Source organism: Rhincodon typus, chromosome 2, assembly GCF_021869965.1.
Source record: "Rhincodon typus isolate 14 chromosome 2, sRhiTyp1.1, whole genome shotgun sequence".
NCBI classification, from domain to species: Eukaryota; Metazoa; Chordata; class Chondrichthyes; order Orectolobiformes; family Rhincodontidae; genus Rhincodon; species Rhincodon typus.
The window spans coordinates 38,025,939-38,040,975 of NC_063333.1; the positions used below are offsets into that span (position 1 = coordinate 38,025,939).

The 15,037-nt window shown below is 38.0% G+C and overlaps 1 protein-coding gene and 1 long non-coding RNA gene across 3 annotated transcripts in view; both read right to left on the reverse strand.

Annotated features, from left to right (window-relative positions):
- Positions 1 to 1,392: 1,392 nt before the first annotated feature.
- Positions 1,393 to 4,396, reverse strand: LOC125486076. 2 transcript variants are annotated; one of them, XR_007264764.1, is made up of 3 exons: positions 4,134 to 4,396; positions 3,074 to 3,145; positions 1,393 to 2,911 (listed from the first exon to the last, which is right to left on the reverse strand). It is a non-coding gene; the product is annotated as an uncharacterized LOC125486076 (long non-coding RNA). The 2 variants fall into 2 exon arrangements; XR_007264761.1 differs by having other exon boundaries at positions 1,393 to 3,145.
- A 4,545-nt stretch (positions 4,397 to 8,941) lies between these two features.
- Positions 8,942 to 15,037, reverse strand: part of LOC109910726 (sickle tail protein-like) — a 373,377-nt gene continuing 367,281 nt past the window's right edge. The window contains exon 3 of the mRNA XM_048612124.1: positions 8,942 to 9,500. Within this exon, the coding sequence (XP_048468081.1) occupies positions 9,453 to 9,500 (48 nt within the window). The 3' untranslated portion in view covers positions 8,942 to 9,452. The remainder of the gene's footprint in view (positions 9,501 to 15,037) is intronic.

A 15,037-nucleotide genomic window follows, 5' to 3' on the forward strand; every position in this document is an offset into this window, starting at 1 on the left:
AGACCCTTTTCTGATGAAGGGTCTAGGCCCGAAACGTCAGCCTCTCTGCTCCTATGATGCTGCTTGGCCTGCTGTGTTCATCCAGCCCTGCACCTTGTTGTCTCGGATTCACCAGCATCTGCAGTTCCTACTATCTAAGAGACTTTGATATAGCTTTCAGTAAAGACTGAAAAGTTTTCATCTTGTCTCTGGAAAAGGCAAAGCTAAATGAATAGCCTAATACAAATCTTGTGAAGGAACAGGATAAAAGGTAGATGAAAGTGTATTTCCAATTGCAGGAAGTCCACACCCAAGTTATAAACATAACAGTGGTTAATAACTCAAAAAAAAAAAGGGAATTCAAGGGAAACTTCTTTACCCAGAGAGTGGTTAAAAAAAAAAAAAAAGTGAAAATGGAATATTTAAGGCAAATAGCACAAATATGTTTAAGGGGAGGTTGGCAAGTTCGGAGGAAGAAACATGGTGAAGGATATGCTAAATTCAGAAAGATAAGTGATGGTTAAAAAAAGATGTTAACACAAATCATAAACAATAAACAAACATCAATCCAGACACATAGCACTCACATTATAGAAAACACCACAAAAGCCAAGTTACAAAATGTTAGTGCTGGCAAATTCAACCGTGAACTTTTAGCTGGTTAGTTAGTGATCATTAGTGAACAATACCTTCGGACTTCCTAATGTTATATTGATGGGTGTTGAACCTCAAGAAAACTGGTGCAAGGAATTCACCCCACCCCCACCCCCCAAACTCTGCACTTTACTCTCACCCTTAATTCCACGAGCATTTTCTCAATTTCCATTTTGCCTTTAGAACTCAGTAAAATTTAACTTATTTCCTGGCCTTGACTCTGCATGTCTCAGTATGGATGCTGCACTTTGAATGGTTGAAGAGACTCACAGTTGCTTTCTCTACACATACACAGCACAGCTTTCCTTGACAGGGCAGTATCCAAGACAAGATGCTAGTTTAGAGAATATCCCTACTCTACCCTATGAAGCATTTGTAGGCAGTTGGCAGCAAGGTAAATGGCAAATTTCTTCACCATTGAGAGTGAAATCCAGGCCATTAATCTACACAATAAACAATGAAGCAAATCATCCTCTTAATTTTGAGCCACTCTGCATTACGAAGCTTCCTCAAGAATTCAAATCTGGTCATGATTCAGTTTCCTTCGTATCTCTAGGAATTCATTTCAGGATGTTTGTGTAAATTTGGGGCTCTCCATTAGTGAAAGTTCTAGGAACAAATGTTGGATCAAATTGAAAGAACTTTTCCCAATATGCTGATAATTATTTCACCGCCTAATCTGATCAGGTGGGGTAGTAAACAATATCCACCTGGAATGGTAACCCAGCAAGTCAAAAAAAGAAAGAAACTTTACTTCCATTTAGTAAAAAGATGCTTGCACACCAATTTTTATTTTGCAAGCATTTTAAAGCTACAATGTACCTAATATCAAAAATGCATGTTTCAGAACATCAACATTTTCAGTGATGTGGATTAAGATTTATGAAATTTAAGTAATATTATTCTTCTTGGGGAAAATACCCCACAATTTTGCTTTGCATACTCAAGACTAAGAATATATGCTTTAAAATATGCCTTTAAAACATTTCACAGACTTGACAAATACAAAACAACCTGCAGTCTACTTTAAACAAACAGAAGTGTAATAAGCAGTGGTGAAAAACAAGCAGAGGGAAATCCAAGCACAGTAAATTTTAAAAAGTACTCAAATTTATAATGGTTAAATCTTTTAATCGATGTTTGATACCAATGTAAGGAGATTAATCTAGTGACAGAATAAAGATTCACCTCAATATCACAACCTATAGAGAAAGATTTGGGTTTGCATAGTTTAATTGTGAGGATTATGGGAAAAAAAGCTACTTATGGAAAATATTTGAAGCTTTTCTAAATTTGGGCATTTCAAGGTGCTGTGCTCCATTACTGCTTTGGTAGACTATACAGTTCTTATACCATACAGATGATATATGAACACAGACAGTTAAAACAAACACATGAGGAAAGTTCAATTTTCAGTTCAAACAGCATGGTTGCACACAAGTTTTGTATTAGCCAAGGGTCATATTTTCAAAAGATTCCAAAAGCTGCACTTCTTTTCAATTTGAAGCCACAGAGTGTACTGCCTGCATTCCTTCAGTAAAGTGTTTAAAAAGACTCTGCATTTCATATAGTAAATAAGCTAAACCCAGCAAATAACTGAAACCAATACATTTTCACGAGCACATACCCAAGGGATGGAAAAAGAAAAATAAGAAGTGTCAAGCAGCAGTGTGCAGTTGATAAAATAGACTTTTGTACACTAATCACAACAGGGGATTAGTTATCTGTTACAATTTAACATCATTGTAATGCAACTACATCTGCCAACTTTTAATGAATCTAAACAAAATGTTTAATTCAGTACAATGGCATTTATCCTGTACACTGTAATCAGTGAAGCCCATAATGTTAAAAAAAGAACTGCAGCTCAAATTATAAATCCTCCTATGGTGCACATACACATTTCGTGGAGCCTGGAGACATATACAAAAACAGAAGTATCACGGCTGTTAGATAAATCACCTACCAGCATATAGCTCCACCCAGAAAATACCAGACTCAACATTTTACAGGAATGGGGAAATTATCTTGGAGGCTTAAAAAAAAAACAGGAAAACAAAATACCAGAAGTAAAAGTATCATCCTATTAACCAAAAACATTATTCAATATACACAAACTCATTCCACGAGATCTTAACAGGACGGAAGGTGACCAGTCTGTCCAGGCAGTGTCACGTCTTTGTAACAGATATCCAACTAATTCCACTTATCCTCTCTTCTCTAAAGCCATTTTCAGTGACTCAATTTCTTTTTGAAAGTTACGATACGCATTTTCCACCTAACAAACCACACAAAGTATGATAACTCAACGTGGAAAAAGAATTTTCATCTATCAGTTTTTTTGTAAAGTAGCACAGTTAACAATCTTTGCCAGTGGAAGTCATTTCTTCATTTTTGCTCTATTAGAACTGTTGAGAATTTTGAAAGTCACTTAATTCACCTTTAACATTCCCTGCTTTAAAGAATAATCCCAGCTGTTCTGATCTTTCCACATAGTTGATGCCCCATCCATCTGATAAAACAGAAAACACTGCAAGCGTTCAGGAAGTTAGGCAGTACCTCTGGAGAGGCAAAAACAAAGTTATTGCTGCAGATTGATGACCTGTAGACAGGCTGCATGTTATTAGACATACTTTCACACAAACTTGTTCAGAGATGCTACGACACATTTCTGGAGCAGGTGGGACTTGAATCCAGGCCTCCTGGATCAAAGGTAGGGGCACTACCGTTGTTGCACCACAAGAGCCCTTAACTGACATCTATAAACACATTTCAGGAAATCAGAGCCTTGCTGTCCTTAATTGCCCATGTGTTAACTCTAATCAAAAAAGATATTCTCAGGGCACAAATAGTGAGGAAGTGTTGTTAATTTGATTTTGGCAGTCTTAGGTACTTATTGTAATTTTGCTTTCACATCAGTTTTAGAATGTGAAGTGAAAAAAGTGAACTGATGCCCACAAAATGCAGTTATTTGTCATAAAATACTTCTTCACACCTCTGCACAAACAAGTCCAAATATATGAATTAGGAGCGAGAGTAGACCATTCACCCCCTCTAGCCTGCTCCACTTTAAAACCACAGCTAATGTGATTGTGCACTCAATTCCGCATTCCTGTCTACTCTCAAAAAAAAAATGTTTACAAAAGGTTGAGTTATTTACACCTAACTTGAAATTAATTGTAACTTGGCAAACACATATTTGCTAAAAGGCCTACAGTAACTAAAAAAAAAGTGAAGATTGATACTACACTGCAGTATCAACAGGGACATAGATTTTCAGAAAGCACTTGATAAAAGTGCCACATAATTAAAGGTTATATCTAGATTCCATAGCAAGACATTCCTCTTCATCTAAAGCTCATATAACAAAATGTAAAGTTTGCAATTATAAAATATATATATTCATCTATTAGTATATGTAAATTCATTTCATCCACTACACAGGATTAAAAAGTAAACAGATGCAAGAAACGAAGGGTGGTTGTAAGACTAGAACTTACCTCCTACCACTTACGGGTCAGGTCACTTTCTTGCAGACACTAAATTTTTATAATCTTTATATCTTCAAACATAAGTTCAAATCAATGAGAAATCATTGCATTGAAAAAAAATTATTTAAATCCCTCAAAGAAACAGCTGTTTTCATACCACTTGAAACAACTACAAAAATTCATATCACTCAAAGAAAGACATCCATTATTGCAACACATTCTCTTTCTCCCTCTAAAGAACAGACAACCCATATCAGGTGACAATGAATCAATGATTATGTATGCACATATTTGATCCAATGGGAAGAGCCCAATTACAAGATCTGTTGGCTGCTCATCAAATGAACCCAGTCACAGACAATTCATGAAGACAAAGTTACAATTGCTATTTCTACATTAAACAAGTTTCCTCTTAAATTTAAAGCCTGTCTGATAACCTGTCCATATAAATTGTTTCTTTGTATCTTTTTACAGATTTTTATTAAAATGTTCAAGTTTATATAAAAGTACACCAGTAATTATATGCTCTTAACATTTACATTAATTTCTGTGTTGTCTATGTGGGAAAACTTGTTTAGCAATGTTGTTTTGTACTCATATTTGTTGCCTTGAATAATGATCAGTATCATGTATACTGTGAATAATTTCTCCTCGATGCTTGAGTTAGGTTTCCAAACCACTTGCATCAACTCTCCAACTTTGAGCAATTTCAGTCAGTTATCTGGTAATAATCCATTTAACAGAGATGATACTACTTTGCAATTTGGTGAAAACTGGAATGAACATTCAAAAATATTGAAACCTAGTGAGGCAGTGTGGCTCGTGTTCAATAAGGAACGATGAACGTATTAACATGATAATCGTTACATTGGGAAGCCTGTTGCAGAATATTCAATTTTTTCTTCTAAACTTAGATTTTTCTTGATATGCACACATTATGATGATAATACTATCAAATTGAAAAGTTGTACCAACATTAGATTAGAATTCTTTTGGGTGGTTGAGTGTACTCAAATATTTGAACAACAGGAAGTAACATCTAATTATTCAACGAGAGCTTAGGTTTCAATTCTTTCCAAAATGCTGGACTACACAGCATGCTCTTCAAAATGATACACATATCACTCAATAGCACAGCAACCAATTCATATTATTAATACATGAACTTTTCTACAAAAAAATTAAGCAATTATCTTCAATAGCATCATCCAGTTCACCATCACCGCACAGCTTACTGATCTGTATTGGCTTGCAGTACAACAACACCTTAACTCTGAAATATTTGTTGTTAGGTTCAAATTTCTTCATGTACCTTGCCCTTTCTCATCTCTGTAAACTCCTCCAGCCCTAAAACTCATATCTGCACTCATCCAGTCTGGCATCTTTTGCATCCATGATTTTAATAGCTCTGTGGGTAGTTATGCCTTCAGCTGCTGAGGCCTTAGCTCTGGATAAAAACAAACAGCTGCTGATACTGGAAATCAGAAACAAAAACAGATATTGCTAGAGAAACTCAGCAGGTCTGACAGCATTGAGAGAAAGAAAGCAGATTCAAATTTTTGAGAGTCCAGGGTCCAAAGTTCTCAAGATGGGTCACTGGACTTGAAATGTTGATTCTGCTTTCTCTCCACAGATGCTATCAGACCTGTTGAGCTTCTCCTGCCAATTCTGTTTTTGTTGCCTAAGCCTTGGAGCTTCCTTCCTAAACATCTAAGCAAGTTTAGTTTTCATTGTTTCTATAAGTACCTTAAAGGAGCACAAATTGGTTGTTGTTCACAAATTATATATTAATTCCAAGACAGAAATAAAATCATGAATTGATTGATTTGGAGGTGATCCCAGTAACAAATGCCAGTATAATTACCATACAAGTAAGTGTACTATAAGTACTATACTGGAATGAATAATATAACTAAGAAGAAGAATATGAGTTGCTTTCCTGTTGCCTTCCTCACATGTGCTTAAAGGAAGTACAATTCTTCTTCCTGGAGGATCCTTCATTTGTGAGTAGCCACTGTCCCTTGATATTTTGACACTTCCAATGTTACCACTGAAAATCCATGGGTTCCAATTCTGGTCATTGTTGATAACCTTGAATTTGGAACTTTTACACGGACCTAGGCAGATTCAGAAAGGGCAGAGACAACCATTACCCCAACGTCTCAAATGATCGCAATATCCTGACTTGCTATATGTGGCCTGCAGTAATCAATTTCTAACAGCATGTTCTTTCTTGCATTCCTGCAATAAATGATTTTTTTTTTCATGGGATGTGGCGAAAGACAGTGCTTGTTGCCTATTTCTAATGGCCCTTGAGAAGGAGTAGACTGCTTTTTTTAATCAATAATCAATAATGTTACTCTGGGTCTGGAGTCATCCTAAGGATGGTTGACGTACTTTCTAAATGAACCAGATGGAATTTTATGAAAATTGACAATAGTTTCACTATCACCATTACTGAAACAAGATTTCAACTTTGGATTAATTAACTGAACTGATTAATATTGAAATTCAATTTCCACCAGCTACCATGGTACAATTTGAATTAAAGTCTTAAAAGCATTAATCCGACCTACAAGTCCTTGTTTGGCCACAGCTTTCAAATCTTCTGTCAACTGTACAATTGGAAAAGAAACCAAAAACAGAAAATATTTTAACTATATTAATATCAACTGGGTTTCTAACAAATATGAGGGGTGTGGTTGCATGCTGCGCTGTGTTGAGGCAATTCCTTTTTAAGGGTAGCATGATGGCTCAGTGGTTAGCACTGCTGCTTCACAGTGCCAAGGACCCAGGTTTGACACTAGCCTCAGGTGGCTGTCCATGTAGAGTTTACATGTTCTCCCTCTGTCTGTGTGGGTCTCTGCCTGCTGCTCTCGTTTCCTCCCACAAACCAAAGATGTGCAGGTTAGGTGGATTGGCTATGCTAAATTGCACTGTAGTGTGCTAGATGGGTTAGACATGGTAAATGTGGGATTAGGGTGGGATGCTCTTTGGAGGGTCAGTGCAGACTCAATGGGCCAAATGACCTCTATATGCCCTGTAGGGATTCTAACTAAATTATATTGATGGTGGCTAGAGTGGCTTGAGTTTGAGGCTCAGCTGAGGGTTGACCAAGACTTGAGGGTTGGGTTCAGCCAACTAGGCATCTAGGAGTGATAAATATGCTTTAAAATTTCCAAACGAAGTTACTAAGGAACCCACATTACTTCTTTCTGTTTGTCTTATACAAGAAACAACTTTCTTTCCATAAGGGCACAACCCATTTATTTAAACCTTAAGAATTAGGCTGTTTAGAGCTAAAGGCTCACAAGTTTGCTCAAGAATTTTGAATACTGTTGAAATTTAAACAATTTAAAATGTATAGCTTCCCACCACGGTCTTGAAAAAGTGCAAGAACCCACAGCTCTGTCTTGGAGTTTCATTCAGTTGGGATCTGTTTTAAGATAAATGACCAGTATTAAATATTGTGTATTTAAAGAAGCACCAAACTTTTAGTGTCCTGCAAGTACTGAAGTAAAGAGCTAGCTTTCATCAGAAATGTAACACCATGGAACAGTTAATATCAGGCTAACCTGTACAAACAAATGCCTGCACTGAAGCTTTTGTTTCTCCCCTGTCTAGACAACTTATAAATTGTATTAGGATGTATATACTTTTCTTACAACAGAGCTTAACAACCAGCTGTTTATATAGCAGACAGACATTTAAAAGTTCATGCAATATGATCAAATTTTACAATTATTGTCAATGAAAGTGTGGCACCATCTTTTAAAAACTGTTATTGGCAAATCTATTAACATGTTCCTCAACTATTATTCCAGATTGTAAATCACATACTCTTAACTATTAACTTTACTTAGACACCTCTGAAAAATCTTTTGTTTTCTCTTCAGATTCTCTCTGTTCTCATCAATTGGGTTGGGAAGCTTCCAAATTTTGTCACTGGTGATTTGTGACTAATCACTAGGAGATGCAAAAAGGCAGTCTGGGATCGTGCTTGTTAACTTCCCCCTTCCCGAATAACTTGTAATAAAGGCATTTGAAAATCAGAGTCTACCTGCCTCATCTGACATTAGTCAGCTAGCTTTGATTAAAAGTTAACACATTCAATTGCCTCTCCATGCCAACCAGTCAGCATCCTCTTCTCATAGAATCCCTACATTATGGAAACAGGCCCTTTGGCCCAACAAGGCAGAGCATCCCACCCAGACCATCCCCCTATAACACATCTCCAAACACGACAGGCAATTTAGCACAGCCAATCCATCTAGCCTGCACTGTGGATTGTGGGAGGAAACCCATGCAGACACGGGGAGAATATGCAAACTCCACACAGGCAGTCACCTGAGGGTGGAATTGAACCCAGGTCCCTGGTGCTGTGAGTCAGCAGTGCTAACCACTGGGCCACCATGCCATGTACTGTATAAATTGGGATTCCCCTTCAAAGTTTGGTTTCTTGAATCCTGGTCCTGATTTATGTAAGAATGTGTCTCTTTTTTAGTGATGTTTATTCACTCTAAAAAAATATACACTACTGTACTGCAAAAGTGACCACTTCCCAAAAACATTTCAAAGTCTACAAATGGAGGGAGCAGAGTTAAACGAATATTGGAGATCATTCAAAATCCCAGGGAAGTGATGATAGTATATAAACTGAAGATGTAAGTATAAGCCACCCAAAAAAAAAATCAAGACACATGCTTATTTGATCTATAGGATTTATTAACTTAATTTATAAAGTATCAAAGTCAACATTTGATCTGACACAAATTCATTACCTTTCTTTTCTACAGTGACAACTGTCATCACCTGGTTCCAAGCTCACATATCCTCATTTCTCTGTTGGAATTCCATTAATCCAATTTCTGCCCTTCAAACAGCAGCAAGGTGACTCTGGTTGTAGTCACCAAAATCCAATGTTGTTGTAAATATTGGCCACTATTCATCTCAGTGCACTATTTGTAATGGTGGACCTCCATGTTCCTCCATCATCACTCATCCTCGGTTGACCTCAAATGGACCATCCACGCGTAGCTCTGCTTCTACCTGCTCCAAGTCAGCCAGTATATCTCCAGAATGGTGAACTTATCCTCCCTGGACATTAATCCATAAAAAGCACTTGTGGTCTCTCATTTATATGTTGCCCCATAGGCATAAGGTTGATTTACTATATAACATCAACTTTCCATCAGTTCCTTTCACTCCACAGCCTCCTAGGGCATCCTAGATCAAATGTAGGGTCTACAGAATTTATAAGCAACATGTAGAATACAGGGTCTATTGATGTAGAAATCTTGGCAAAGTCTTGAAATTCAAACACAAGTTTCAATGTGGACTAGTGTTCACCTCTGGAATTCTGCAAAGAATTCTGCTCTGAAACAATTAATAACAGGTTTATTATCCAAGCAATTTTTGATTTACTAACTTACTTTGGCAACAATGGATCAAAGTAAAACTGGCAGGGCAGTGATGTAAAGTTTATTAACATGAGCACAGGGGAACATTCATAACTTCCTGAACATGAAATTTCCCATCTCAGTAGGGTTACTTGATTAGACACGAAGTGAATCAAAAGTGCTCCTGTGCAAGGAATAAGAGGTTCAAATAAAATATTCTATGAACCTAAACAATTCCCCAGTAACCAGCTACATAGAGACATGCTGGAGGAGGGCACTTACTTCTCTTTTGGTTAGAAAATAGAACAAAAACTAAACTTGAGTCATTGTGAATAAAGCCTAATCTTCTACTTTGTGTACAGTAAACAAAAAGATGAATTTGAGAGCTTCATCTAATGAATAAAAGCACTCATGAAAATAGCACTGAGCCGTACAAACGTTCAATTCCCAGTTTTTTCAGGATTTGTTGGTCTCAGCTGTGTTGGCAACAATTAAACTCAGGTGGCTCAGATAAGGGGAGGGGAAGAATCTGGCAAAGTTTGTTGTTTCTGATCATTATCCAATAATCCTACTCACTCCGGGTGCTCCAGTTTCATCCCACAGTCCAAAGGTGTGCAGGCTAGGTGGATTGGCCATGCTAAATTGCCTGTAGTGTTCAGGGATATGTAGATTAGGTGGGTTATAGGGGGATGGGTCTGGGTCCAATGCTCCAAGGGTCGGTGTGGACTTGTTGGGCCGAAGGGCCTGTTTCCACACTGTAGGGATTCTAGGAAAACTATTTTTGTGATCAGTGGATCAGCTATGATACCTTAAATACCTGAAGAGCCACCATTTTCTGATTATCGTTGTTCTCATGTTAATCAAAACTTATTCTCACTAAATGGGTTGAGCCCAATGTCAGAACATCACCAATTGAAAATCTAGGCTTCACTACATGTTGAGGTTCATTTTTGAAAAATTATACTTTGGTGGCTGAATGGGTGGATGGAACTATAGTTCAGCAAGATTTGTTGGATTTGTAACAGGTGTAAAAGTAAGAGGGGAAAAGTCAAATCATATCATAATTTCAGCATCAACATTTGATCTGCAAAACAACCTTAAAATAGCTTCAGACTAAGAAAGTAGGTCTTGGCTCAGCAGTGGAGGTGACTCACTCTATCATCCCTACTTCCTATCTAAAGTTATCAGCATTCAGTAATAAACACCCAGAAACAAACAACAAACTACAAGTCTATCTGAGCCTTTGCTTTAATCTTTTCCCTTCCCATCCACACACCATTCCCCCACTAACTCTCCACATACCCCGTCCAATCACACCTCCTATTGGGAATGATTACCCTTGGCCCAGAACTACCACCTTCCCAGCTGTTTAAATTTTTACCATCCCAATTCACCCCTTCTGCGTGGCTCCCATGAAAAGGTAAACAATCAAGTGTTGCAGCCCAGTGATCGGGCAGCAGACCTAAGGTAGAAGCCGTGTAATCATTAAAAATCTGCACTTCTTAGAACTTCCTTAAAGCCCTTACAATGGCCCTGGAGCTCCTCAGTCCTGGCCTCCCACCAATCATGGTGGAACACCAAACCCTAATCATCTGCAAAGCCTCCATCCACTAGCTGACAGGTTCCTATCTCTTGTTGCCATACCCACAGACCCACACACAACATTGATTGTATCCAATTTACCGCATGCAGACTACCTTTGCAACAAAAACAATTTGTATTTATATTGCATTTTAAAATAGAAAAATGTTTCAAGGCACTACAGAAAAATTATAGTCAGGCAGATATTGGTGCCAAACAAAAGAAGAGATTACTAGAAGAGGTATGTAAAGCTTAACAAAACAAAGAGAAAAGACATTTAGGAAGGATATGGATTAGGGTTTCAGCAGCAGATTGGCTGTGGCAAGGACAGACCTGGGTGACGTTACATGGTTGGAAAGACAGTCCGTGTTATGGAAAGGTTATAGGATCAGCGTCTCAACACAGAGTCAGATAGGAAGCTTGAAATATAATGCAGTGCAGTATGATCTTACATTGACCAAGTAGGGGATAGAATCAATAGCAAGGGTATGAAATTTGTTATAGGAGTCAAAGATGATGATTTTGCTCTTCTGAATGCTTAACTGGAAAATTATGCAGCTCATCCAGGGCTGGACATCCAACTCTCAGGCTGACAACATGGAATGGTAAAATGTTCAAAAAACGTGGAGGAGAGATAAATCTTGGTGCCAATGCTTGACCCCATGTCTCTAACGATGTCATAGATGAGCAAGTGGAGGGAAAAATGGGTTAGAGCCCTCTGATATTCCAGAAGTGGCAGCATAGGAGAGAGGAAGAGGAGCGATTACTGCAGTTTGTCTAGCTTTGATTGTATTGAGGAAGGGAAACCAGGAAAGGTCAGTCCCACTTACTGGACAGGAAATCAAAGGAGAGGAATGTGGTCGACCTGTAAAAAAGTGGATGAAGAGGAATGTTACATCAAACCACAGAAGATTAATTTGTGACTCGAACATATGGACATAGATAAAACCATACAAATTAGGAAGGTTAGGCTATTCGGCCTCTCTATTCAGCTCCATCATTGAATAAGATCATGGCTGATCTAATTGAGATCTCAGTTTCACTTTCCTGCCTACTCCCTACACCGTTTAACTCTGTTGTTAATCAAGAATCTAATTCTGTTTTTAAAGTATTCAAGAGCTACCCTCCACTATTCTCTATGGAAGAAAATTTCACAAACTTGCAATCCTTAGAAATAATTATTCATCTCCCTCTTAAACCAGAAAGCATTAATTTTTAAACTGCCTTCTTGTTCTAATCTTTCGCACAAGATGAAATATTTTCAGCATCTACCTTGTCAAATTTCCCCAGGATCTTGTACAGTACATGTTTGAACAATATCACTTATCATTCTTCTAAATTAATACAGATCTAATGTGTCCAAACTTCCCTCAGAACATAAACCCTTCCTACCAGGAATCAGTTGAGTGAATATTCTCTGAACTGCTTCTCTACAAATGATGACTTTTCTTAAACAAGACCAAAACTGCACACAATTATGTAAATGTAGTCTCACGAATGCCCAGGACTGAATGGCGTTCTCCTCTTCCTATGCTCTTATGATCAAAGAAATTTAGGCTTTAGATTTTGGATATTAATTAGATTGCCTTGTTGTTTATCTGTACTCTGCTAAAGATATATTATTAATAGTACACTTTTAATTTTTGTTTAAGTTATAAACTTGGTGTCCAAGATCTGTTATTCGTAAAGTCTGGTGAGGAACAACTTATCAATTTTGAGGGTCATTGAATGTTTTAATTTTACAGTGTTAGCAATCCAGTGATAGTGAGGTTGATTTGGTTTGGATTATGGATGGCAAACATTTAATTTTGACCTAATAGGCACCTGCAAAGACAATCTGAGACAGGAGATGTTATGGAATCCAAGAGGGAAATGATTAATGGAGTAAACAGAGCAAGACAGAAGTCATCAAGATAATCCCCCCCTCAGCTGGAGGGGGTGGGGGAGATGGTTAAACAGAGAAAGGCAGAGTGGGGCAATTGGTGATGATGCCAGCAAGGAAGCAGTGGGAAACCTGATGGCCTTTGGAGAATGCTAAGAGAAGCACATAAAAAACTTTAATCCAGGAGAAGTCATACCCAATACAATTCTATTGAATAAACACTGGAAAGGAATTTAGGGAGAGGAATGTGGTCAACCTGTAAAGAGGTGAATGAAGAGGAATGATACATCAAACCAAAGAACATTAATTTGTGACTTGTTTTCAATAATTTGTATTCAATAAACATTAGAAAAATTAAAAACTCTGCACATAGCAGTTAATGGCGTCCCAGGATAAATGAAAAAAGGAGCAAGTGTACTATGTTGAATTCTCAACTGGCAATTATCAGATACATAAACCATCTTCCACTTGCACTTTTGTTTCCTGTTTGTGGATTTTATTTCATATGTTAATGACATCCCATGATTATAATGCGTAGTAATTACAAAAGGATATGGAGCCTTGCCTGAAAAAAATGGCCAGCTAAGACATTCAAGCAGGGTGCTGTCAATTAGGAAAACGGGAGGATCACAAATCAGTCTCCTATGCCTGACTTCAAAATTTACCCTCTTTTGATTCAGAACCCAGCCCAAAGAGCGATTGCTTGCAAAATGTTTTTTGCTATTTTCCCCCACCAAAAATGGTTTCATAAACTTGCAAGCTTTGATTCTAAAACCCCACTGATCCAATAAGTACACATGAAAACAACAGGCTACACAATATAAAAGCAATGGAAGCTGTTAAATGAAGAAAAACTCCATTCCAATGAAGGGCAATCACTCATTAACGAGTATGGTTATCTACCATGGGTTCTGTTGGTCCTTGAATGACTGATGAGCTGATCCTACAGCTGTACCTCCAATTACACATTTGGCAGGTGCTTCTGGAAGGTGGAATAGGCCCCTGGCCTTGAGATCACTGCCATTCCTTTCCCTGGTTCCTTCTCCATATCTCCTCTTCCTGATGGGTATTCTCAAAGAATTGTACCCCTTCACACAAGAGCTTCCTCCAAAGTTAGTTTCGTCCTAACAAGGGTTTCCCACATGTTGACATTAATGTTGCATTTCTTGAGTGAGGCTTTTGGGAAGTCTTTGAAACACCCACCACAATCCACTCCCTCCCTCCACCCCCCACCCCCGGCTCTCATTTGAGTTCCTTCCTTGAGCTGGGAGAAAAGGTTTGTTTTTGGAGTCGGAAGGCAGACATCCTAAGCATTTGGCTAGTGCAACAGAGCTGCTTTCAGATGATTACGGCCTCATTTAAAAACCAAAAGAACTGCGGATGCTGTAAATCAGGAACAAAAAGGTTTCTATTGCTTTCTAACTGATTAAGGATTCAAGAGGAGGCGGTCAGTGAGCCATTTTTAGGATTGATACCTTTCTGCTTATGAGTTCTGTGTCAGTATACCTCCTCTTCCACACTATACTTGAGGAAGGAGCAAAGCTCCAAAAGCTAGTGTTTTCAAATAAAACTGTTGGACTATTACCTAGTGTCATGTGATTTTTGACCTTGTCCACCCCAGTCCAACAACAGCACCTCCACATCATGACTTGTCGACACAGAGTTGAATCTCTACATCAATGTCAGCCTTAGATGAGACGTAGTTCCACAGATACAATAAGCGTTGTACCTGAAATGCTACCCTGCCTTTTCACTTTTTAGGTTCTAACTGATTTGTTGCTCTGCAATATTTTGTTCTTGCTTTGATTATCCTCCAGACACAATTAGCAGTTCAGGAATCAGCAGTAACTTGCCGATAGGAATATTTCAGACTGGTCTGACACTCCTCATGTCTAGCAAGCAGCAAAATAAGCCAATTTCTTCAACACTTAAAATTCCCTTTTATCACTAGGCTGGACGCCTGTCAAAACATTTCAAATGATTCCGTTCAAAAATGTTGAAAATCCACTTCAGATTTCAATCTAATGAATGGTGAGCTCATGGCCCATTAC